The 26,723-nt window shown below is 47.2% G+C and overlaps 1 protein-coding gene across 11 annotated transcripts in view; it reads left to right on the top strand.

The window, feature by feature from the left end:
- The window catches only part of DLG1 (discs large MAGUK scaffold protein 1), a 360,352-nt gene that overhangs the window by 216,837 nt on the left and 116,792 nt on the right, over positions 1 to 26,723 (top strand). For all 11 annotated transcript variants that reach the window (XM_075938333.2, XM_075938331.2, XM_075938327.2 and 8 more), the window contains 2 exons: positions 7,283 to 7,439; positions 15,587 to 15,689. In XM_075938333.2, coding sequence (XP_075794448.1) covers positions 7,283 to 7,439; positions 15,587 to 15,689 — 260 coding nt within the window. The remainder of the gene's footprint in view (positions 1 to 7,282; positions 7,440 to 15,586; positions 15,690 to 26,723) is intronic.

Here is a 26,723-nt window from a genome sequence, read left to right as displayed (position 1 = left end):
CTTTTCAGACTAATATGGCTACCCCTCTGGGTACGTCTACACTACAGCGCTAGTTCGAACTAACTTAGTTCGAATTAGTTAATTCGAACTAAGCTCGAACTAACGCGTCTAGAACTAAAAACTAGTTCGAACTAGCGTTTTGCTAGTTCGAACTAGCAAGTCCACATTGAGTGGACTCTGTACAGGGCTTAAGGATGGCCGGAAGCAGTGCCGGCAGGGCATAAAAGGAGGACTTAGAGCATGGAGATGCTGTCTCAGGCTAGCCGAGGGCTGCGCTTAAAGGGTCCCGACCCCCATCCCGGACACACAGTTCTAAGGGGTGCCCCGCTTGCAAAGAAGTTCTGGCTTGGAGTGCCCTGAGTGCCCACACTGGGCACATCACACCACTCGGCCATCAGCCCAGCTGCACTTGCCGCAGGCTGCCATCTGGGGAGAGGGAGTAATTGGGGGGCTGCAGGAGAACTTCCACCCCCAGAAGCCCGCAGAGCCAGCCCAGTCCTCCCCATCGGGGGCTCGTACCCCATTCCTCCCTCACCTCCTTCCACTTACCCTTCCTTAGCCCCCCTTCTTATTGATGTACAAAATAAAGATAACGTTTCTTCCAACATTGACTCTGTCTTTATTGAAAAAAAACTGGGGGAGACTGGGAAAAGGAGGTGGGAGAGGGGAAGAGAAAGGCTGGGAGAGGGGAGGGCAACTAACATGATCAGGGGTTGGGAACAGGTCCCAGATGAAGAGAGGCTACAGAGACTGGGACTGTTCAGCTTAGAAAAGAGGAGACGGAGGGGGGACAGGATAGAGGTCTCTAAAAGCAGGGGTTGGGTGGAGAGGGTGCATTCAGAAAAGTTCTTCCTGAGTTCCCATAAAGAAGGACTAGAGGACACCAAAGGAAAGGAATGGGTAGCAGGCTTGAAACTAGTAAGAGAAAGTTGTTCTTCTTGACAAAGCAAATAGTTAACCTGTGGAACTCCTTGCTGCAGGAGGCTGTGAAGGCTAGAACTAGAACAGAGTTTAAAGGGAAGTGAGATAAAGTGATGGAGGTTGGGTCCATGGAGTCCTATTAGCCAGAGGGTAGGAGTGGTGTCCCTGCCCAAAGTTTGTGGAAGGCTGGAGAGGGATGGCACGAGACAAATGGCTTGGTCATTGTCTTCGGTCCATCCCCTCCAGGGTCCCTAGGGTTGGCCGCTGTTGGCAGACAGGCTACTGGGCTAGATGGACCTTTGGTCTGACCCAGGACGGCCATTGTAAGCTCAGGGCTCAGTGTCGGGGGTCTCAGTGGACCCCCTTGATTTTCATGCACACCTGGTCCTGGGTGGCCAGGCTGGCAGCTCTCCTGCCCTAGACGGCCACTTTCCTGTGCCTAGTGCGGAGATCGTGGACGAGGTCCACGATGTCCGCACTAGCCCAGGAAGGTGCCCGCCTCTTGCGGTCCAGGGCAAACTCCCGGGAGCCGCCAGCCTGGTCCCGGCAAGAGGGGGTGGGCTGGGGGGCATCGGGTGGGTGGCTCTGTGCCGTGCCAGGTGCAGGGTCTGCTAGCTGGGTGCTGGCAGGCTTGCACCTGGCACGGGCACCGTAGCCAGCCCGTGCCCCTTTAAGGGGTCCGGGGCCGGGAGGGGGGCATAGAGTTTCCCTGGTGTTGGCCAGAGTGGCCACCAGGGAAACCTGGGGAGGGCTAGCCTCCCACTAGTTCGAACTAAAGGGCTACACAGCCCTTAGTTCGAACTAGCTAGTTCGAACTAGGCGTTAGTCCTCGTAAAATGAGGTTTACCTAGTTCGAACTAAGCGCTCCGCTAGTTCGATTCAAATTCGAACTAGCGGAGCGCTAGTGTAGCACCTATTAAAGTTAGTTCGAACTAACGTCCGTTAGTTCGAACTAACTTTGTAGTGTAGACATACCCTCTGAGATTAGTTAAGTATCTGAAGAAGTGGGTTTTGCCCACAAAAGCTCATGGTACCATCTACATTTTTTGTTAGTGTCTAAAGTGCTGCAGAACTATTCATTGTTTTTAAGCTTTTCCAGTTACAGATTAATACGGCTTCCCCTCTGAAACTTCTGAATCGTTCTGTTAGTGTTTGGATTCATCTTAGAGACCTCACCTTGGGGAACGGGGCATGCCTCGCTCTCCTGGCTCCAAAGCCTGTGCCACATGCAAGCCACATGCTGATAGCCGTAGTTGTCTGGATGAAGGACACGTATTGGAGAAGTGTCACCTCTGAAGGTCCTTCTGGCCTAGAACTATTAAAGAAAGGGGAATTTGGCTGTGGGTGTTACTGAGGGATTCCACACTAGCGCCACAAGACCAGCAGTTGGACTCGGAACCAAGGACCAATGTGTTGGTGTGCAGTGTCCTCTGTGTCAATGGCTCAGCACCATTCGTCACCACTGGCTCCAGTGAAATGCCTGAGGAAGCTGGGCAGGATAAGTTCCCTCGTGAAGACAAGTGGGGAAGGCAGCAGGAGAAGGCCCACATGGCAGCAAGCTCCTCTGCCCGGTCACCATGCACAGCTCTGTAGGTCCATGTCCCTTCCATGCTGGTCCCCCTAGAAGGAAGCTCCCATTTGGCTCTTGTTTGCTGAGGTCCTGCTCCCCTTCTCAGTCTGAGAAGAGAGAGCCTCGAAGCCCACAAAGGTCTGGGAGGGAGAGACCAGGGCAGGATGTGATATCTCCCACATCACTGGAGTCAGTATGCAGACCCACAGATCATGTGCTCCCAGACTAGTGGCTTTGAGGGGAGAATCAATCCCCTTACTTGCAATGTCAACCTGGGTATGTTTCTCTAGCCGTTTTGGCTCATCCAATTGCTCTCGATCCTCCTCATAGCACCTGTGTTCACTTCCATGACACTGGTCCTCACATATAAGCGGTAGATCCTCTGAGCACCACAGTCCTCACAGGGACATACGATGTTCCCGATCGCTGAGGTCTGTGTTGGTCGTAGAGTCCTGATTCTGAGGAAGCCGCCTCTCACAATCCTCATCATGGGCGTCGGGCAGCATTTGGTCCTGAGGTGGTGTTTCAGATTCGGCCTCCATCCCTCCGGCACAGACCTCTGCACAGCTCTCTGTGGCACTGCTCCTTAGGCCAGTGCCCTATCCCCTAGGCCAGTGGTCTCCAACCTTTTTACACTCAAGATCACTTTTTAAGTCTCAGAACAGGTGAAGATCTACTGCCCCGCCCCTTCCTTGAAGCCCCGCCTACATTACATGAGGAAATCTAATGTAAATGTACTGCGCAGGTGCTCAGTTCAGAGAGGGCTCAAGAGCTACTCTTAGAGCCCCTGAGATCTACCGGTAGATCGCGATCTACTGGTTGGTGACCACGGCCCTAGGCCACTCCAGAACCCCCCTCCCCACCCTTCCTACTTTAAGATGCCATTGCAGGGAATACCACGACCTCAGTCACAGTGGCATGCTCAATGGTGCTCATGGACCATCCTGAGGATTTCCGGTTCAACCCCAACTTATTTGGTAGCTGGAGAATCTCATGCTTCCTGATTGCCCCCAGCTCCTCGTGGGCAACCAGGTGATGTAGTGCATCCGATCTTGCTCCTGGTTTGGTCTTGAGAGGGGCTCCCTGCCATGTGCCTTCCTGTTTCAGTGGTCACAGGGCCTCCTCTCCGCCTTCCCTCAGTTTCCCCTCGTTGGCAGAGTCCTGTAGAAAGTAAAGAGGGACTGGGCAACTGATTCTCATCATGGCAACCTGGCCACCAGCACTAGCTTGGCACTCTCATGAGCCTAGTGTCACATGCACACTGGTAGCGTTGATCAGGGCCCACTCCATCAGAGCTCAAGCTTCTTCGCAAGCCTTTCTCACCCATGTCCTGATCCAGGATATCTGCTGAGCAGCGACATGACCATCAGTCCCTACTTTCATGTCATGCTATGCCATCACGCAGCAAGATAAGGAGGATGCTGCATTTGGTGGGACCTTGCTGCAGTCTGCATGTCCTTAATCCTACCCACCTCTGCAGACTGCTTGCAGTTACCTATGGACATGAGCAAGCACCTGAATAAGAAAAGAAAGTTATCTGTTCTGTAACTGGTGATCTTCAAGGTGTGTTGCTCATGTCCATTCAACTTCCCATTCTCTTCTCCTTTGTCAGAGTTCCTGCAAGAAGGAACTGAGGATGAGGGGCCAGTGAGTGACCTGTATATCATGGCATATATACGCCACTCCATGGGGTGCTGGGACCCTGGCCCCTAAAGGTACTGCTTAGGGAAACAAAAAACAGGACTATGTAGCACTTTAAAGACTAACAAGATGGTTTATTAGGTGATGAGCTTTCGTGGGCCAGACCCACTTCCTCAGATCAAATAGTGGAAGAAAATTGTCACAATCATATATACCAAAGGATACAATTTAAAAAAATGAAAAGGACAAATCAAATTTCAGAACAGAAGGGGGTGGGGGGGAGGTAAATATCTGTGAGCTAATGATATTAGAGGTGATAATTGGAGAAGCTATCTTTGTAATGGGTAGGATAATTAGAGTCTTTATTCAAACTTAGGCGTAAAGTGTCAAATTTAAGCATGAATGACAGTTCAGAGGATTCTCTTTCAAGTGTAGTCTTAAAAGGCCTTTGAAGCAGGATGCAGGTAATCAAGTCGTTGAGATAATGTCCCTTCTGGTTGAAATGGCAAGAAACTGTTTTTTCTTTGTGATCCTGTCTAATATATGTTTTGTGGTCATTGATCCTTTGGCGAAGTGTCTGAGATGTTTGTCCAATGTACATAGCAGATGGACACTTTCGGCATATGATAGCATAACTTATATTTCTGGATGTGCAGGAATATGTGTTCTTGATCTTATAACTCACTTGGTTAGGTCCAATAATGGTATCAGCAGAGTGAATATGTGGACAAAGCTGGCAACGGGGTTTGTTGCAAGGGAAGGTACCGGGGTTGGTATTAGTGTGGTATGTCCTGTGGTTGCTGGTACCAGTACATGTGGCAGGCACGCTCAGCTATGCTGAATGGACATGAGCATCACATCTCAAAGAACATCAATTATGGAACAGAGAATTGTCTTTTTCCAGTACTGTACCTATGCTATGCTATGCTACTTCTTGGTGATGTCAGAGTAAGTAGATAACAAAGGAGGGGCACAAGATCGGGAGCAGAATCAGCCAGGATGGAAAGGCTAAACAGAAAGTGGATTTGTGGGGGGAGAGAACATTTAGAGTATTAGAAAAGGAAGAGCACTAATCCAAAGACAGAAGGAGTATTTAAAAAGGACTTTCAATTCACATTCAGAATATGATCTGAAGAAGTGGGTCTGCCTGCACGAAAGCTCATCATCTAATAAACTATCTCGTTAGTCTTTAAAGTGGTACATAATTTTTTTTCCTTTTGTTTTACCAAGATCAGACTAACATGGCTACCTCTCTATTACTTTTAAAAAAGTCAACAGAGAGGAGTAGATGTGAAATAAAGAATGGGGAAGAGTGATGTGCTGTTGCATTAATTTTCTTGGAATAACTGGGCACAGAGGGTCAAAAGTGTTAACATGGCCTTTCAGAATATAACCCTAAAAAGTTGAACACAGTGAAAGGCTTCAAGTACAGAGGCGTTGGCCTGCTTAAGTCTTTGAAAATCACACCATTACATTTTTAACCTTTTATCAAAGATACAGAAAAAGAAGGAATAACTGTTAAGGTATCTGAAATATAAATTATTAACTAAAACTTTCATTTTAACAACATTCCTTCTTTTCTTTCCCTTTAGCTGTACCAAGTTTTCATAAGGATTCTGACCCCTCCACCCACACATTTGATAGTCATTTATATGACTTTTAAAGGTCAGAAATAACTGTTCTTTTGGTGGAGAGAGAGATTAGTTGAGATGGTCAGTTAGAGCTGCTGTTAAAATCCAGACATGCTTTCTTAAAGACAAATAAGGCAAACATACACAATTGGTGACAGAAAAGAACAGCAAAAAATAGAAAATCCAGCTTCTGGCTTTGGTGGTGACATTTACTTGCATCCTTGCTATTGGAAAAACACAGACGCAGCACATCCTCTTACCAGTCTCCCCGAGACATGGTAAATTTGTACCAACTTCAGACTTTTTAGGCATTTGCCTTTAGCTACCTTGCAGGTCACAGTGTTACAAAATATGTAGTTTTAGCCAGCTAAGCCAGACTTTTATTACACAGAAGGGAAAAGAGCAACCGGAAAGAGAAGAAATAAGACGATGGAAAATTATGTGGGACATAGAAGGTGACAGCAGTAACCTAAGTCTCACATTCCAAGTGGTGGTTGGGACTGAGCCATAACCAATTAAGCTGTTGATGATGTTAGGGATTCCTCTTTCTATCTTATTCTGGTCAGCACGTTTCTCAAGATCAGGAAAGTGAGGGTGTGACAGTGACAGGTCCCTTGTGGGGTCCCAATAGATGGTAAAGATTGCATCTTCCAGTTCACCTGTCTTCTAGACAGCTGCTTGTTTATTGTTTCCCCTGATGTTTCTTTTTTAAAAGACCCTGAAAGGGTATGATTGGGGGAATGGTCCATCCCCTCATAGTCTACCACTATCCCTAATTCTAACCAACTCTGATACTTTAGTCTCAGGTCACACACTCTTCTCATTTACCAGACATGATATTAACACAGTCACTGAGTTACAACTACAAGCCTTTTTGTTGGGCATAATTCTTTTGTATCTCTTCTGTGCCTTTCCCATTGACATTTCTTATAGGTGATTGGAGCATTTCATATTTTTTTAATCCAGTTTCCCACAGTTAAGCATATATTTGAAGTAGGACTGTCTGGCTTCACTTACTACATTAGTGCCCTCTGCTTATCAAGATGAATTGTTGATTCCCTTTTTTAATCTACATGTTAGCTCTTGTCTTACAAATTGTAAGCTCCTTGAGGCAGAGATCCTCTTTCTGTTGTGTTTGTATAGTGCTTAGCACAGTGGGACCCTGATGCGTGACTTAAGCTCCTAGGCACTACAAAAATAAATGTAATAATTGATAGTGTAGTGGCAAATAGAAATGTAGGATTATGTGAAATTTGGAATTCATATAATATGTTAATAAATAGTTGTTAAAAAGTCAACAATTATATACACTGCATGGTAAAAACTAATATGAGTGTATGAGTATAACAGATGGGTATTTTTACCTGTGCATTCAAGAAAAGAAATGCATGGATTCTTATGATGAGAGGTGTGCTTTCTGAAAATCTTCAGCAATTTTTTTTCTTAGAAAGGTTGTTTTAATAAACAATATTATTCATGATTAGTGTTTATAATCTTATCATTCCCTTCTGTCTTTTAGAGAACCTAGAAAAGTTGTTCTACATCGTGGATCAACAGGGCTTGGCTTCAACATCGTGGGCGGCGAAGATGGAGAAGGAATTTTCATCTCTTTCATTCTTGCAGGAGGGCCTGCTGATCTGAGTGGTGAGCTCAGGAAAGGAGACCGTATAATTTCGGTAGGATTCAATTTAATTATTTCCTCCTCCTCAGTCTGTTTTACTTTGATGGTTTATATAACACATTTCAAGGGAACCTAGTGAACTGATTGGGCTAATTTCGTGAATGTGAGAAAAGGAGTAAGTATTCTGTTTCATGTTATCTGATGTATAGACCTAATTTAAAGGGCAGACATTTTGGGGGCATGTAGTGTAATGCACCCCACAATTGATGAAGTAACCCTGATCTTAGCCAGAAAACTATTGATCTTAATCTGAACTAACTTTCAGGCCCGTCCCCAAACCCACTTCTGTCATTGGGAGCTATTAGGCCTTCCCCAAGGACTAGGATAGACAGTTGAGGTAAATTAACAAGGTTTATTAAATAGTTTCAAACAAGAGAAGTATAACTCTTAAGTAGAACAAAACAGAACCCCCGTACATGGAATAGAACAAAAGTAGCTTGACTGCAACTCAAGGTAAGTAATAGGTAAGGACCCAGGTAACCCGGAGGAATGTCACAGGGACTGTACCATCTTTCACAGCTGTGGGACCCTCACAGCGGTGCCTTGATTTCAGACTCGGTCTCAGATGTCTGGAACAGCAGGATCAGAAGAGCTGGATTCTCCTTTGGCTAAACCCCTTTTCCCTGCGCTGTTGTGGGTGTGAGTGAGTCCTGACTGGAGAGGAGTGACAGATGGATGTTCACTCCTTGCATAAGAGTATTTTGCCACCTACAATGTGTGGTACTGGCATACCTGTCTGAATGACTCCTGACTCTTCAACTCAGATGGGCAGCCCCAAGGAGCGCCTGAGGCAGCCCTTAAATAACCTGCTGTCACAGAGCAGTTTATGATCACGTGTCTGCTGTTACTGGGCAAACTTACTTCCCTGACATTAGGTTTCCCACCAAAACACAGAAAAGGGCGGGAAAAGGAGGGAGAAGAAGGGCAGCCAAAATTGAATCTTAGTTGTTGTTTGTACTCACAACATGGCACCCATGCCCAACATGGCGTCTCAGAGAATTTAACCCTACACTAATATCATCTTACTTGGGCTGGAGAATACTATGTTTAAAATTAGGAGGAAGTCAATTTTTATTAATAAAACTAAAATTGGTGAGTGTATAGGTCATACAAGTGGGCCTGCTCTGTGGGTAAGCAGAGAAGGAGGATTGTGCAGCCGTTAGGGCAGTAGTTTAGAACTTTGGAGTCATGAATTGTTCTGTGCTCTGCCGCAGACTTCCTGAGTGACCGTTAGCAAGTCACTTAGGCTATGTCTACATGGGTATAGAAAATCTGCAGCTGGCTCAGTCAGCCAACTTGCGTTTGCAGGCGTGAAAAATCACTGTGTAGACATTGGGACTATAGCCTGAGCTCTGTAGTTCTGTGAGGGTGGAAGCTCCCCAAGCTCCTGGGCCAGTCATGGATGTGCAATGAGCATTTTATCCCTGTGTAGAGGTCTGTGGGTCAGTAAGCATTCCTAACTTTGGTTCAAGGACCTTTCTGGGTGGGATGGATCAGAGCCCAATTCTTGTTTTTACTCAGGTAAAAGCCCTGTTGTTTTGCAGTATAGAGGCAGGTCCAGCACAAGATGTATGCTACAGTATGGACACATGATCATAGCTGTGAGATCAGGATCCAATAATTGTAAACCCAGATTTATGACACAATGGGAATGCTCAAGCATGGAAATGGAAACACCAAGTCCACAAGCCTGGGTCCCCCAGACTGAGGTTGAGTGTAAGAGGCATACCTTTAGTGCCCTCATTCCCTATCTGTAACCTGGGAATAATGGTTCTCCCCTGCCTTATGGAGATGTCGGGATGAGCCATTAAAGATTGCAAGGCTCCAGCATTGTGGGTCATATAAATATGAAAGAAGAGAGAGACTGAAACTTTTGACAAACTTCAGCACAGGTCTCTATAACCAAGCCATGCTTGCTTGCTGGAGAATCGGATATTTCTGAAGGTGGAGAGGCCTAGCAGTAGTGCTCCAAAAATGGCCGTGTTATGAACATGAGATTTAGGAGACGCCCCAGAAAGCATGACAAAGCCAGTGTGAACCTAGTCTTTGAGGAGATCTCAGGCACCAGCTCCCCAAAATGGATCTTAACAAATGTTAGTAAAACAGCCTACCACTCAATCATTGATAATGTTCCATCTGCCAGAAGAAAGCTGGCTACAGCTACCTCCAAGTCAGTCAAAATGCTCTAGATGCCCAATAAAATGGCTCACTAAAAAGCAGTACATTTCCTCCTCTTAGGATCCCCCTGAGCTCAGCAATGGGGAACCTTTTTCTGTCATGGGACAGTGACCCACATGAAAAAATCAGTCGGGGCTATACTTCCCTGGACTGGAGGGGAGGGAGAGAAATGGAGGCTCAGGACTTTCGCATACCTCTGGAGTTCAGGACAGTGTTCCCTTTATTTTTTCCCACCCCGAGCAGAATGAGTTATGTGAACCGATATGGATGCCATTTGTGACACATCACCTTCATATTATAAGAATCATAGAAGACTAGAACTGGAAGGGACCTTGAAGGGTCATCGAGTCCAGTCCCTTGCCCTCATGGCAGGACCAAGCACCGTCTAGACCATCCTTAATAGATGTCTGTCCAACTTGCTCTTAAATATCTCCAGAGATGGAGATTCTGTGGCTTCCCTAGGCAATTTATTTCAGTGTTTAACCACCCTGGCAGGTAGGAAGTTTTTCCCTAATGTTCATCCTAAACCCCCCTTGCTGCAGTTTAAGCCCATCAGAGGCCAAGGAGAACAATTTCCTTCCCTCTTACTTGTTGACACCCTTTTAGATACCTGAAAACCGCTATCATGTCCCCTCTCAGTCTTCTCTTTTCTAAACTAAACAAACCCAATTTTTTCAGTCATCCCTCATAGAAGGTTTAGCGAACATGAGCTATCATTCTCATTGCTCTTCTCTGGATCTTCTCCAAGTTCTCCACATCTTTCTTGAAATGTGGTACCCAGAACTGGACTAGTTGAGGCCTACTCAACACAGAGTAGAGCGGAAGAATGACTTCTCATGTCTTGCTCACAACACTCCTGTTAATGTGGCAAGGAGTCTTGTGGCACCTTATAGACTAACTGAAGTGTTGGAGCATAAGCTTTCGTGGGCAAAGACCCACTTTGTCACATGCATCTGACGAAGTGGGTCTTTGCACATGAAAGCTTATGCTCCAACACTTCAGTTAGTCGATAAGGTGCCACAGGACTCCTCGCCGCTTTTGCAGATTCAGACTAACACGGCTACCTCTCTGATACTTGACTCCTGTTAATGCATCCCACAATCATGTTTGCCTTTTTTGCAACTGCATTACACTATTGACTCATTTACCTTGTGGTACACTATGACCCCTAGATCCCTTTCTGCAAGACTCCTTCGTAGACAGTCACTTCCCATTCTGTATGTGTGAAACTGATTATTCCTTCTTAAGTGGAGTACTTTACATTTGTCCTTATTAAATTTCATCCTGTTTACCTCAGACCATTTCTCCAGTTTGTCCAGAACATTTTGCATTATGACCCTATCCTCCAAAGCAGTTGCAACCCCTCCCAGCTGAGTATTATATGCAAAATTAATAAGCATACTGTCTATGCTAATATCTAAATTGTTGATGACAATATTGAACAGAACTGTCCCAAAATAGACCCCTGCAGAAGCCCACGTTATGCCCTTCCAGCAGGATTGTGAACCATTAATAACTACTCCCTGAGAACCCTTATCCAACCAGTTATGCGCCCACCTTATAGTAGCCCCATCTAAGTTGTATTCCTCTATTTTACTGATAAGAAGATCATGTGAGATGGTATCAAATGCCTTAATGAAGTCTAGATATATCAAGTCTACCGCTTCTCCCTTATCCGCAAGACTTGTTAGCCTATCAAAGAAAGCTATCAGATTGTTTGGAGATGATTTGTTCTTTCCAAATCCATGCTGGCTTTTACCTATCACCTTATTTTCTTCCAGATATTTGCAGATCAATTCCTTAATTACTTGCTCCATTATCTTTCCTGGCTCAGAAGTTAAACTGACTGGTCTGTAGTTTCCTGGGTTGTTGTAATTTCCCTTTCTATAGATGGGCACTATATTTTCCCTTTTCCAGTCTTCTGGAATCTCTCCCGTCTTCCATGATTTTTCAAAGATGATAGGTAAAGACTCAGATACCTCCTCTATCAGCTTCTTGAGTGTTCTAGGATGCCTTTCAGACATCTACATTGTCTAAGTAATTTTTAACTTGTTCTTTTTTTTTTATTTTATCTTCTAAACCTACCCTATTCCCACTAGCATTCGCTATGTTAGGCATTTCTTCATCATCAGAGTTCTTGGTGAAGACCGAAACAAAGAAATCATTAAGCACCTCTGCCATGTACAAGTTCCCTATTACTGGACAATGGACCTAACCTGTTCTTGTCTTCGTCTTGCTTCTAATATATTTATAGAATGTCTTCTCATTACCCTTTATGACTCTAGATAGTTGGAGCTCGTTTTGTGCCTTTGCCTTTCTAATCTTGCCCCTGCATTCCTGTATTGTTTGCTTATAGTCATCCTTTGTAATTTGCCCTAGTTTCCACTTTTTATATGGACTCCTTTTTGATTTTGAGATCATGCAAGATCTCCTGCCAAAGTGGTCTTTTGCCATATTTTCTATCTTTCCTGCGTAGTGGAATAGTTTGCCTTCGGGCCCTTAATAAAGTTCCTTTGAAAAACTGCCAACTCTCTTCAGTTGTTTTTCCTCTTAATCTTACTTCCCATGGAACCTTACCTACCAGCTCTCTGAATTTAATAAAATCTGCCTTCCTGAAATCCATCCATAAGCAGGGGTGTCCATTCTTAGCACCTCTGTGGGGAGGCAATTCAGTTATGGAAATGGTGCATCCCTCGTCATATCCACATTATAGCCACATATATCCCAGGCAGGGACAATGTGTTAGCAGATGACCTCAGCAGAAACTTCTCTCTCAATCACCAGCAGAAGATCAACAGGTCGGCCATCAATCATCTGTTCCGCAGATGGGGGTTTCCTATGCTAGACCTTTTTTGCCACACTCAGAAACTCAAAGTGCACTCAATATTGCTCCAGAGCAAGATTGGGCCCGGGATCTCTGGGGGATGCTTTCAGCATCAGATGGGTCGCGCCTCTAGCATACGCGTTTCCACCAATCCCTCTCATCCAGAGAGTGATACTCAAAATAAAACAGGACAGAGCCAAAGTAATACTGCTAGCACCATGGTGGCCCAGACAGACTTGGTATCCAGCTCTTCTACACATGGCCAGGCATCCCCCTCACCACTTCCCTCCTGTTCTGTCACTGCTCATGCAAGAGAACAGGAAGATTTGGCACCCTGCCATCGAGTATCTTCATCAGCATGCATGGCTCCTTGCTGATTAACCACAACAGCGATCCGGTGTCCTCCAGAAGTTCAAACTATACAGGGGCAAAATTAGAACAGCTGCAGACCTACACTCAACAAGGAAAACCTACACCCAGAAATGGCAACAGTTCACTAGCTGGTGCTCGTCTCGATGCTTCACTCCTACGCAGACGGAAATCCCACTCATACTCACCTATCTACTATACCTTCACAAATCCGGTCTATCCCTCAGCTCTATCAGGGTCCATCTCGCAGCCATATCTGCATTCCACCCGCCTATTCAGGACCATTCCATTTTCACTCATCCATCAATCAAGAGTTTTTTTCAGGGCCTACACAATACATTCCTACCAACTTAAGAACCAGTACCTGCATGGGACCTTAATCTCGTGCTAAGGGCATTAATGGGCAAATCATTTGAACCACTAGCTACATGTTCCCTTCTCTATCTATCCATGAAAGTGGCCTTCCTCGTGGCTATTACCTCAGCATGAAGAGTGGGAGAGCTGGGAGCACTTATGACCGACCCACCTTATATGGTCTTCCACAAAGACAAGGCGGTCCTACAGACCCATCCTAAATTCCTTCCCAAAGTACTTACCTCGTTCCACTGTAAGGAACCGATTTACTTAACTATCTTCTTCCTCAAGCCTCATAGCAATGACAGGGAACGGGCTCTCCATACCCTTGATATCTGTAGGGCAGTGGCCTTCTATCTTCAATGAACACGCCCGTTCCGCAAAACACCTTACTTGTCCATCTCCTCCACATAAAGATCTTAGGGACATCCGATCTCTAACCAGAGACTCTCCAAGTGAATTTCAGACTGTATAAGGATGGCTTATGCCATATTCAACAAACAGCCTCCCTTGTTTGTGTGTGCCCATTCTAAGAGGGCAGTGGCCACCCCCACAGCATTCCTCTGCAGTATCCCCACAGATGAGATCTGCAGAGCAGTCACATGGGCTTCTGCTCACACTTTTACTCATCACTATGCCATCCAGTCATATGCAGACACTCACACTTGATTCAGCCATACAGTACTTTCAGTAGGAGAAACAAGCCTTCCGAAGTTCCCACCTCCAAGCACTGATACTGTTCTGTAGTCACCTAAAGGTGGAGTGCCCATGGGGCACGTGCTCCACCACCCACCCTCCTCCCCTCTGCTTCAGATTCTGTTTGGGGTCTGTATCAGAGAAGAACTGAGGAGCCAGCTGGCTGCACATGCGCATTACACACTCCAGGCACCTTGCTCCAGAGCCAGCCAGGGGGCACTGCTACCAAGAATATCCAACTGGTGGGCGCAGCAGCACTGGTGCACATAAAGGTGGAGCACCCCTGGGGACAAACAACTGGAAGAACTCCAGTTACGGCACAGGGTGAGTAACCTTCCCTTCCATCTCAATCAGACGACAAACCTTCCTACCATTTTTCCTAAACCACATGCCAACTCATTTGAGATGTAAATGCACACCCTTGACCTGTGCAGAGTACTCTATTTCTACCTGTAACAAACTAGACCAATTTGAACATCTCCGAGACTCTTCATGTCAATAGTTAACCACAATAAGGGCCAGGCCCTCTCATCACAAAGACTCCCACTGGATTTCTGACTTTATTAAGCTCTGTTACTCCCAATTGGAAGTGGTCCCTCCAGACAACCTAAGGCCACATTCCACCAGCGCCATGTCTACCTCAATAGCATTCCTCCGCAAAGTACCCATAAGAGACATGTGCAGTTGCTACGTGGTTGTTAGACCACACATTTATAAAGCACTATGTGCTTACGCAGGGACCTCTCTCGAACCTGAAATCTGTTAAGGCAGTCCGTTCCTCCGCATTTCTGCCACATTCGAAGTCCTTACCTCCTTAATCCGGAATAGCTTTGTAGTGACCTAATGTGGCGCACCCATGGGGATATCTCTCTCAAAGAAAAGGAGATGGCTTACCTTAGCAGTAACTTATATTCTTCGAGATGAGTGTCCCCATGGGTGCTTCACTACCCTCCCTTTCCTCCTCTCTATTTCAGAATTCTGGCCTCACTGGCATCATTCCGGTGTAGAGAAGGAACTGGGGGATGGGAGGGGCTCGAACATGCATGATGCCTGCCATCTGGGAGTGTGCAGCCGCAGACATGTGCATGCATAGCGCCAGGGACACTGCTTTAAAATCTCTGATCAGTGGCTTGGCAGTGGCGCACTCATCTCAAAGAACATCAGTTACTGCTGTAGTTAGTAACCTCCTCTTCCCCACCTTTGCTGTTGCCGCACAATATGATGGTATATTTAATAATTGCTCTGTTTCAGTACAGAGTATTAGAGAATACTTTGGATGGTTTGGATGATTCTTTTTTGCTTGGGAAAAATTTGGGGGAGGCTGATACTGTGTTTGGACTACAGTAATTAAAATTGGGTGACGTGGCTTTTTTTTTAAGTAATTCTGGAGAGAAAGTGAAAAAATACTGTACATTTTCATAATTTTTTTTAGGTCTGAAAAATGCATTTAAATTTTGTGATTATTTATACATTACTTAATGGATGGTTACGTATGAAAAATGGGCACATATACCTTGGATTTCAATATCTTATTCAGTAATATTTAATATCTGATTTGTAAAAAAAACAAAATTGGAATAAGTCAAATAATTGTTTCTGTGAAAAAATAGGTTACTTCATATGAATTTTTATCTACATTTATATTAAAACTATGTTTTGTCATAAATGTATAGTAACATGATTGTTTACTCTGATAAGAGACTTTTACATTTTGTTTGTAGGTAAATGGTATAGACCTTAAAGCTGCGACTCATGAACAAGCAGCAGCAGCCTTGAAGAATGCAGGCCAAGCAGTAACTATTGTTGCACAATACCGTCCTGAAGGCAAGAGAATTGTTCTTATTCATATTACACCTGTATAGTATGACAGTTTTAAAAATTAACTTTCTATGGATGTCAAGATTCTACAAGAAAACTTGTACCTGCTTTGGGGGAAGGAGAGAAAATAATGTACTTATAATTAATATATTACTGCTGAAGGAATTCTGCATCAAAATGTTAAAAATTATGTGCATAGTATTTTAAAATTCTGCATATGTTATTTGTCAAAATAACACAATATAATCATATCAATTTCAATTATTTTGGTAATTCATTTCAAAATTTTTCTTCGAGTGGCCCCGTGGGTGCGCCACTCTAAGTTTCAGGTCCATCCCGGTGCCGCTGGTCGGAAGATTTCAGAGCCATCTTCGGCCGGTCTGTGCATGCCCCCTGCAGCGTGCGGCTTCCGTGCCTTTGATCACGAGTGCAAACCGGCCCCCTCACCAGTTCTTCTCGACCGTCCTCAGTTGCTGGTGGAGCTTTGCGATCTCTCCTCAAACGCAGAGCAATACTGTCGAAGTTGTAAAAAAGTTAATCTCCAGTTAGTTTTTTCCTGTTGATTAGTTAGTTTTTAAAAAAACGGTGTTCCCAGTGCAAAGAGGCTATGCCAGCCTCAGACAGGCATGCAGTCTGTGCCCGTTGTTTGGAGGAAATTCATGTACTCCAAAAATGCGCTCATTGCTTGAAAATTAACCCCTCAAGCGCGTAGAGACAGAGATCTCCATCTCAAGTTACTTCTGTGCGATAAGGCTCTTTAGCCTATGCAGTCTTCACCCCAGGAGCAATTACCTGCTCCAGAGAGAAGAGTAGTATCACCGAGAGTGCCTAAAACAAAAAGAAAAAGGCTTCTCCCACCCGCTCCCCCCCTGCCGCGGGTGAGTCAGGACAAGCCGGGCACAGCGGCAGTAGGCAGTCGACCTGTGTTCAAATCAGTTTCCCGGTCAGTGGCAGGATCAGCTAAGAATGGCTTCGGCTCCTTCACCAGCTTCCCCTGCTTATAGGGAACATACGCGAGCCAGAACTCCTTCGGAGGGGATAAGCTAGCCGAAACACTAATGCCACCAACGATGCCTCCTGAGACGGAACCATCCCCACAGCAGCGGGACGAGTCAGGAGCGGCACCGGAGTCTGCACCTCTGAGTGCACCCCCTACCCCTCCACAGGAGCGAGCAGCGGCACCGGGAGACCATGGCTCACCGCGCCGCAGAAACGGTGCTGGCAGGGCAGGCAGGGCAGCCGGCACCACCAGAGGGCAATTCCCCCAGAGCACTCCGGGTGCCACGTGAGGTCATTCGCTCGGTGCCAAGAGCTGCTCAATCCTCCCAGTCATCTGCACCAAGATCACAGACAGCCTCTCTGCCTCCACTACACACTCAGCGGGCGTGTGCTGAGGGAAACCATAGCAACTCAGCAGGAGACCTGACAGCTGCACCGGAGCCCCGGGTAGCTGTTCCTACTAAGGCAGCAAGGAAATCAGCTCCTAGAAATCATTTCATGTTGCCTTCACCATGTTTCTCGCCTGAACCTTCCCCAGCTGCTTTCCATTCAGACAGGGGGGCTTATACCTCTGCATATGGCAATTCTCGTAGGCACTCCTGCTCCAGTCATTCATATAGATATGGTCGTGTATCTCCACATAGATCTCGCTCTCCAATGTACTCTCCTCCCAGATCATATCGGAGCAGGCATGGGAGCAGATACTCATCAAGGAGATCATCCCCTGAGTGTGATTATCATTTGAATCGCTACCTTCGAAAACAGCGATTCAGAATGGTGACGCTCACTATGATCATCCCAGCTCTGGACAACAACGATTGGTTCACGGCCCTCGACCTACAGGACGCTTATTTTCATATAGCAATACATCCTGCGCACAGATGATTCCTACATTTTGTCATAAAGGACGAGCATTTCCAATATTGTGTCCTCCCATTCGGACTGGCTTCTGCTCCATGGGTATTTTCAAAGACCCTTGCTGTCATTGCTGCACACCTCCGGCAACTGCGAGTCATCATTTTCCCTTATCTGGACGACTGTTTGATAAAAGGTGCGTCTCAGGAACAAACGTCCCTCATGGTCACAACGGTCAGACGAGCGTTTGACTCTCTTGGATTGATTGTAAACGAGTCGAAATCGACCTTCACTCCAATGCAAAGCGTACAGTTCATAGGGGCAGTTCTCGACTCAAGGATGGCAAGAGCCTATCTACCAAAGAACAGATTCCAGGCAATAAAGGACTAGGTCAGTCTACTCAGCAACGGCCCAGTAGTCTCAGTTCATACCTGTCTGCGTCTCCTGGGCCACATGGCTGCAGCCATGTTTGTCGTTCCCCACGCACGCCTCCACCTCAGAAACCTGCAACACTGGCTGTCAACTGTGTATGTTCCGGGAAGACACGACATTCACAAGCAAGTTTCTCCTCCGCTCCACGTTCACATGTCTCTGCGCTGGTGGACCAAGGCATCAAACATTTTGACAGAAATGCCTTTCCACAGACTGATTCCATCAGTACAGCTGACATCGGACGCCTCCCTCATTGGATGGGGTGCGCACATGGGTGACGAAAGCATACAGGGTTGTTGGTCTCCTGCCGGGAGGCGTCTACATATCAACAGACTGGAGTTGCGTGCCATATTCCTGGCATGCAAGCATTTCCTCTCTCACCTGAGAGGCAAGACCGTCAGAGTGCTCACGGACAACGTGGCGGCGATGTATTATCTAAACAGACAAGGCAGAGCAAGGTTACGTTCCCTATGTACAGAAGCGGTATGGTGCTGGAACTGGTGCATAAAGAACAATATCACCATAGCAGCATCCTACTTACCTGGCATAGCCAATGTCATTGCCGACTCCCTAAGCAGACGCTTTCCCGTAGACCACACGCGCGCGCACACACACACACACACACTGTGTCAGTATCTACTTTGTAGCCATGTCTGGGAGCTAGTTCTCTTTGTCAGGCTGAGGGTCAGGAAAAGCTGCAGCTCCAAAGCAGAGCCACACCTCTAGACTCCAACAGTAGCTGCCTCTGCTCTTCCCGCCCCTAGGAGTGGAGGCTGATTACTGTGCTGACTGGACATTGCCAGTATCCCTTTTCAACCAAGGTCCCTGCTAAGCTGTGTGGCAGTGCAACTGCTTCATAAGCCCAGCACAGAGCTGCCTGGCTACAGGAGAGACACCTCTCCTTCAGTTACAGCAGCTCTATGTTGGGGACAGAGGAGCCAGTCAGAGTAGGGAGGGAGAAAGGAAATGAGTGGCTGGTGGGGATACGAGGGGAGGGGAATTTGGGGTGTCACTTCTCCTGGTTGGGAGAGGAGAGAGAGAGACTACCCTGATTACAGGAAACCATTGACATTCATGTTGGGATGCGTTCTTGGCATCACCGTGAATGGCAAAATTCACGAATCTGGGAGCTTTTGCTCCCCCCTTCCCACTCCGCCCCCAGTGAGATCCTAGTAGCTCCTGAATTCACGCAGGGGGATGGAAGCTGTGGCAAACTCCCCACAGCTGCTCGGAGCCAGGGAACTTACCATAGCTCCCAGCAGCTGTTGTGAGTTTCCCATGGCTCCCGGCCCCCACCACACCCTACCCCCTGCATGCTGGTACAGGAAACCCCCAAGAATATATGATCTCCTGTACCGTAGCTGGGTTAAGGTTAAGCAGCAGAGACTGGAGCAGCCCAGACAGAGCACCCCTCTTTCCATGGCAGGGAGGCCGCTCCAGCCTGGCCATGGCGGGCGGGCTGCAGCCCCCCTGCCTATCTTCCATTTATTGGGTTAATTCACTAACTGTAATGTTAAATTGGTTTAACTAATTAAACAGTTTTTTACATCCCTAGTAAGTGGGAGAAATAGGAGTGTGTGTGTTGGCATCAATGACCTGGGGATGGGGAATTTTTTGTGGTGTGCCCTCCTGATTCCCAACCCAGCTGCAGGTTTTAACCTGAGGCCAAAATTTGTGGTTTGAGCGATGTTTCAAGTGTTGTAAAATCCACATGTGGACTGGTTGTCCTTTAGAAGTTTTGTTGAAGAAACTGGTGTTATTTAAACAGCATGAAGCTGAAAAAAATCTAGGAGAGAGTAGAATCGTGTCTTCACCATTTCCTGACCAATGCAGTTGGGTGTGATGAAAGGAAAGCAAGTCATTGAGTCATTTCGTCCTATGGGTGGGTGCCTCATACACGTACCTTTGGGCGTGTGCTGTTCATTGCATTTCCTGATTTGTATAACTTATAATTATTTTGTTGCCAGCTAGGGAATAAGTGAGGGAAGAGATTCTGTGGTGAGACGATATGTGGGTAGGGGAAAAATTGACTAGAAGGAAAGAAACTTGTTGCTTCAGGAAAGGGATAGGTGGTAGAGGAACAGGATTCAGTAGCTGGAGGACTGTGGCAGTGTTGTAGAAGGGGAGGGATAAGGAGCCAGGGACATGGGTATGGATGGTAGAGAGAGTGGGGGGAGATGTAGGTTTAAGTCCGCTGTCAGACATACATTTTCCCCTCTCATTTGAAGCTCCATCTTCCACTCTTCTTGTCTGGGCCAGAATGTGTGGTGACAGGAAATGTCTCCACAGCTCCATATCTCAGGGTAAGGATTGGGGGTCACAGGAAGACCATCAAACACAAAGAAGAAAGGGGAGAAGAGAAAGGAGGTAAGAATGGCCTCGGTAGGGGAAGGCCTGCATGTGAGAGACAGGGTTGGAGTCTCTTTCCACTCTCCCTGTTCCTGCCTGTGTGAATGAGGCAGGAACAGATGTGTCCCTGCTTCTCTGAGAGGGTCTGAGGCCTCTCTACCTACTCCAAGACGGGAGATGAGTATGGCTAGGGAGATTAATTAAGCTCTTCTTTCAGACTATTCATTTCCATGGCTACATCTATTCTACAATCCTCTGCCACAAGAGGAAATGCAAATGGAGCGCTCCTTTGCATATGTTGCACTCTCATTTGTATTTCCTCCTCGGATCCCTTTTGTGGAAGAGGTTTTTGCACAAAAAGCACTTTGTAGACGGCTCCTTCTTCGAGTAGTGTCCCCATGGGTGCTCCACTGTAGGTGTCAGGCTCATCCCGGCACCACAGATCAGAGATTCGTCAGTAGTAATCCAGCCAGACCACACATGCGCGGCAGGCATCTCATGCTGTTCACGCCGTCTCTGAGCGTGTGTGGTCTGGCACCCACCAGTTCCTCCTAACCGTTCACGCTCTGAGTGAGCTTCTTCTCCTTACATCCTCAAAGAAAAAGATAAGCATCGGCCAGAAAGTCAGTACCAAGAATCCTTTCACTTTCTCCATCACTGGTGTTCTCACCAGCACCGTCCCCATCACCCCCGCCGCACCACTCGCCAGACAGGAGACCTCAAGTCCAGGCCAACTCTCGATACTGAGGTAGTTGAGATCTCGTTACACTTATGTGTACAGGCATTCTTCACATTGGGTCTCACCCCACAGATCTCATTCTCCAAGCCGTTCTCCCTCTAGATTCTATCAAAGCAGGCATGGGATAATTTTCCAGGAGATCGTCCCCGGAATATTCCGATTGCTATTATGGAAGTTATCATACTTCCTATAGGCATGGCAGATCACACTCTCACTCCCAGTCATGTTGCTGTCACTTATCCTCCAGCAGACAGCATTCACTACCAGTTCATACCCAACAGAAGGCCCTATCACCAAGGCCTCCTCAGAGCGCCCCTTCACTTCCAGCACAATAATCTGAGCCAGAAGAAGGGCAGATTTTGGACACTGATGATCAGCCACACAACGCTCCCCCGGCTGATCTCTCCTCATCCTCCCCTGATGAAGCCATCTTTGTGGGGGATGCTACACCTCCAGATGATGTGCGAGAATTTCAGGATCTTTTAAAAAGGGTGTCGGGATCACAGGACGTACAACTGGCAGAGGTACAAACTAAGCACTACAAGCTGTTAAAGAATCTGTACCCAAGACAGCAATCCAAAGTTGCTCTCCCAATTGATGAGGCGATTTTGGAATCAGCTACAGAAATCTGGCATACTGCGGCATCGACCACACCAACCTCAAAGTGAGCAGAGAAAAGATACTTCATACCATCAAAGGGCTTAGAATTCCTCTTCATCCACCTCCAACCGAATTCACTGGTGGTGGACATGGCCCTACAAAGAACCAAAAATCCGCAGGTAAAAAGCATGGGAGCGGATAAGGATGCAAAGAAACTTGACATGTTTGGTCGGAAGGTGTATTCATCCTCCATGCTTCTCCTCCGTATCGCGAACTATGCCACCCTGCTGTCAAATCATAGTTTTGACACCATCGCTAAACTAACAGATATGGCACAGAGGATATCAGAGTCCGATAAGGTACTATTACGGGCGATAGAACAAGAAGGTCACACATGTTCAAGGGCAGCCCTTCAGATTGCTATGGACGTGGCTGACATGGCAGCACAATATGTAGCAACTGCAGTATCTGTGAGAAGGGCTTCATGGTTAGCGTCAGTGGGTACACCCAGGGATTTGCAAGCTAATGTGGAGGATCTTCCCTTCGACAAGCTTAAATTATTCGCAGAAAAAAACTGACGAGGTCCTCCACACAGGCAAAGACTCACGGACCACCTTACGCACACTTGGGATGTATGTTTCTTCATTCCGGCGTAGATGATCTTTCCCATATCAAAGATGGTATGACTATCAATTCCGTAGACAACAGAACCATCTATTCTTCTTCGAGTGGTCTCCGTGGGTGCTCCACTCTAGGTGTCGGATCCATCCCAGCGCCGCTGGTTGGAAGATTTCACAGCCGTGTTCGGCCAGACTGCACATGCGTGCAGCAGCACGCGGCGTTCGCGCCCTTTCTAACTTGCGCGGTCCGGCCCCCCCGCCAGTTCCTCTCAACCGTCCTCGGTTGCTGGCGGAGCTCTGCGATCTCTCCTCAGCTTCCTAGCCATTCTGTGAAGAAACATTGTAAATAGTTAAATCTCTCTGAGTTAATTAGTTTCTTGTTATTAGGTAGATAGTGTTTCTGTTAAATAAACAAACAAAAAAGATCGTTCTCCTTAGGTTATTTCGTCAGTAGTTAGTTCTGTGTATCAGTTTCAGTCAGCATGCCTGGTTTACCGGGATTAAAGCGGTATTCTCAGTGTAAGGAGGCAATGCCGGCATCCGATGGTCACGCCACTTGCATTCGTTGCCTCGGGGAGTCGCATGTCCCGCAAAAGTGTATTCATTGCTCCAAGTTGACTCCTAGAGCATGCAGGGATAGGGACATGCGACTCAAACTTCTTTTGTGTGATAGGGCTCTTCAGCCACTACAAGCCTCTCAGCAGGAGTCAGTTGAGCCTCTAAAGAGGAAGGCATTATCCCCCGGGGCATTGGTGGTGAAGAAGAAAAGAGCCTCCCCGCCTGCTCCCTACCCACGGTTCCCCTGTCTTGCGTAAGCCAAGGAGACAAACTGGGTACATCGGGGATTGGCCGGCAGACAGCCAAGTCAGTTTCACGCGCTGTGCCAGGAACAGCTGAGCCACCAATGCGTACGGCATCAGAGCAGCCACCATTCTCTCCTCCCCATATGGGGCACAGGCAGAGTGTGACGCCTTCAGCGCATAGGAGCTTGGCACCACGATTGCCACCACCGCAGCCGCTGGAGACTGCGCCGCGCCCAGAACTGCAGGAGGCGGCTGAATCGGCACTGGAGATGGTACCGAGGGGGACCAGTTTTCTGGCACCGCAAGCGGCACCATCAGAGCCCTCAGTAACCGTGCCAGACAAAAGGCAGCAGCATTAGCAGGACAGCTGTCTTTGGGACACTGATGCGGTACTGACGTTGCTGTCGGCACCATTGGCAGGCAACCGTTCCACATCACACCTGGTGCCGAGCAAGCAGTCGTGCTCAGCACCGTGAGCTCACTCCCACCCCATTCCTGCACCAGCACCAGGGCAGCAAAGAGTCTCTCCACCTTCCCCGGCTTCACATTTCTTCTCGGGGGAAGAGGACCATAGCAGCACAGCAGGAGATCTCCCATCTGCTCTCACTCATTCTGCAGCATCAGTTCCCACAAAAGCAGCTTGTAAGTCGATCCCTAGGATCCACTCAATATCTCCTTCGCCAGTGTTCTCTGCGGAACCTTCCCCATCTCCACACCGCTCCTCAGAGAGAAGGGTTTATTCGTCTACATACGGACATGCTCCACAGTCCCCGTGGTGACGGTTGAGGTCTCGCCATTCCTATAGGTACAGACGAGCCTCTACACGCAGATCTCGTTCTCCGAGTTATTCTCCTCCCAAATCCTATCATAGTAGACATGGGAGCAGATATTCCTCCAGGAGATCGTCTCCTGAATATGCCTATCGTTATCATGGGAGTTACCACGCTTCTGAGGTGAATGGCAGATTGCTCTCTCATTCCCACTCGTGTTGCTGCCGTTCATCTTATTACTCACAGCACTCACCACCTGCTCCCACCCAACAGAGGATGCAATCCCCGAGACCCCCTCCAGACGCCCCCTCAGTGCCAATTCTTTATGAATCGGAAAAGGGGCAGATCTTGGACACCGACGATCACCCACATGCTGTTTCCCCGGAGGACATTACATCGTCTTCTCCTGATGACGTGGTTTTTGCTGGAGATTCTTCACCCCCGGATAATGTCTGGGAATTTCAGGATCTCTTCAAGAGGGTGGCACAATCGCAGGAGGTTCAGCTAGCGGAGGTGAAAGCGAAGCAATATAAGTTGTTAAAGAACTTGCACCCTAGATAACAATCCGCTAGATGAGGCGATTTTAGACTCAGCTGCGGAAATCTGGCATACACTGGCCTCCTATACCCCAACATCAAAGCGAGCCGAGAAAAACCCGCAGATAAAAAATACGATGACAGACAAGGATGCAAAAAAACTGGACATATTTGGGCAAAAAGTGTAGTCGTCCACCACGCTGCTCCTCTGTATTGCAAATTATGCGGCGGTTCTTTTAAACCATAGCTTCAATAATATCGCAAAGCTAACGGAAATTGCACAAAGAATTTCTGGAACTTATAAGGTGCTCCTGCGGGCAATATTACACGAAGGTTATGCATGTTCCAGGGCGGGTCTGCAGATAACTATAGATGTCACTGACACAGCAGCATGAGCAGTGGCAACAGCAGTGTCCATGAGAAGATCTTCATGACTCACCACAGCGGCTGTGCCCAAAGAACTTCAACCCAAAGTTGAAGATTCTTCCATTCGACAGGATTAAGCTGTTCACAGAAAAGACGTGCTCCACACCGGGAAAGCGACGAGGAGTCCTGTGGCACCTTATAGACTAACTGAAGTGTAGGAGCATAAGCTTTCGTGGGCAAAGATCCACTTCGTCAGATGCATGCCCACGAAAGCTTATGCTCCTACACTTCAGTTAGTCTATAAGGTGCCACAGGACTCCTCGTCGCTTTTGCAGATTCAGACTAACACGGCTACCCCTCTGATACTTGACACCGGGAAAGACACACATGCCACCCTACGTGTTCCACCTTTGCAGTGTAGATGCTACTTTCCATATTAAAGACGTTATGATTACCAATTTCGTAGGCAACAAAACCGTCCATTTGACCAAAATCGCCCCAAGCAGAGGCCACAGCGCAGATGTCCTCAGCCACCTAGGGGTGAGCAACACGGAACACGGAACAGTGACACGTAAGCAGCAAGCCTGTCAAGGGCATGATGAATATTTCAGTTGCTGTTGCAGGCACCAATCCCATATTTCATCACTGGCTGCGACCCTATTACCACCAATGGGTCGCAATAACTTCAGACAAATGGGTATTGGAGGTGATAAGGTAAGGATTCACCATTCCTTTCACATCTCTTCCCCCTACCACCTCACCAACCCCATCCCTTGTCACGGACCCTTCTCACAAGGACCTCCTGCGACAAGAAGCCTGTCGCCTTTTATCCATCGGAGTGATTGAAAAGGTCCCAGATTGGTTCAAAGGAAGAGGGTTTTATTCGCATTACTTCCTAACACTGAAGAAAACGGGGTTGGAGACCCATTCTCGATCTACGCCAGTTAAATCATCACCTTCGAAAACAGATATTCAAAATGGTAACTGTCTTCACAATCATTCTAGTTCTGGACAATAACGATTGGTTTGCTGCCCTTGACCTACAAGGTGCCTATTTCCACATAGCCATACACCCTGCGCACAGACGATTCCTGCGCTTTGTCATAAACAACGAGCATTTCCAGTATAGAGTCCTTCCGTTCGGGCTAGCTTTGGCTCCAATAGTATTTTCGAAGATCCTCGCTGTCGTTGCCACTCACCTTCGCCGTCTTCGAGTGGTCATATTTCCTTACCTGGACGACTGTTTAATAAAGTATGCATCACAACAAGAAACGATGCACATGGTTACCATTGTCAGACAAACGTTCAACTCCCTCGGACTGATATTGAACGAACAAAAGTCGACGCTGACTCCAACACAAAACATAAAGTTCATAGGGGCAATTCTGGATTCCCATACATCAAAAGCATATCTACCCATAGACAGATTCTGGGCAATCAAAGACCTAGTCAGCTCACTGAAGACCCCAGCAGTCTCGGTCCATACCTGCCTTCGTCTGCTGGGCCACATAGCTGCCGCTACTTTCGTCGTCCCTCATGCACAACTCCATTTGAGAAACCTACAGCACTGGCTGGCAACTGTATATGCTCCCGCAAAGCACGACATTCACAAACTATTATCTCCTCCATCTCATGTGCATATGTCCCTGCACTGGTGGACGAACGCATCGAACATCATGATGGGAGTACCGTTCCATCGAGCAAACCCATCTGTTCAGATAACGTCAGATGCCTCGCTCATCAGCTGGGGGGCTCACATGGGCGAAGAACGCATACAGGTCCAATGGTTTCACAACAAGAGATGTCTTCACATCAACCAACTAGAGCTGCGAGCGATCTTTCTGGCATGCAAGCATTTCCTCCTGCACTTAAAAGGCAGGACAGTCAGGGTGTTGACAGACAACGTAGCGGCCATGTAGTATATAAACAAGCAGGGAGGAGCAAGATCACACTCCCTATGCACCGAAGCGG

The sequence above is a fragment of the Pelodiscus sinensis genome, chromosome 10 (genome assembly GCF_052426305.1).
Source record: "Pelodiscus sinensis isolate ZL-2025 chromosome 10, ASM5242630v1, whole genome shotgun sequence".
Classification (NCBI taxonomy): domain Eukaryota; kingdom Metazoa; phylum Chordata; order Testudines; family Trionychidae; genus Pelodiscus; species Pelodiscus sinensis.
This window is presented reverse-complemented; position numbering and strand designations above follow the sequence as displayed.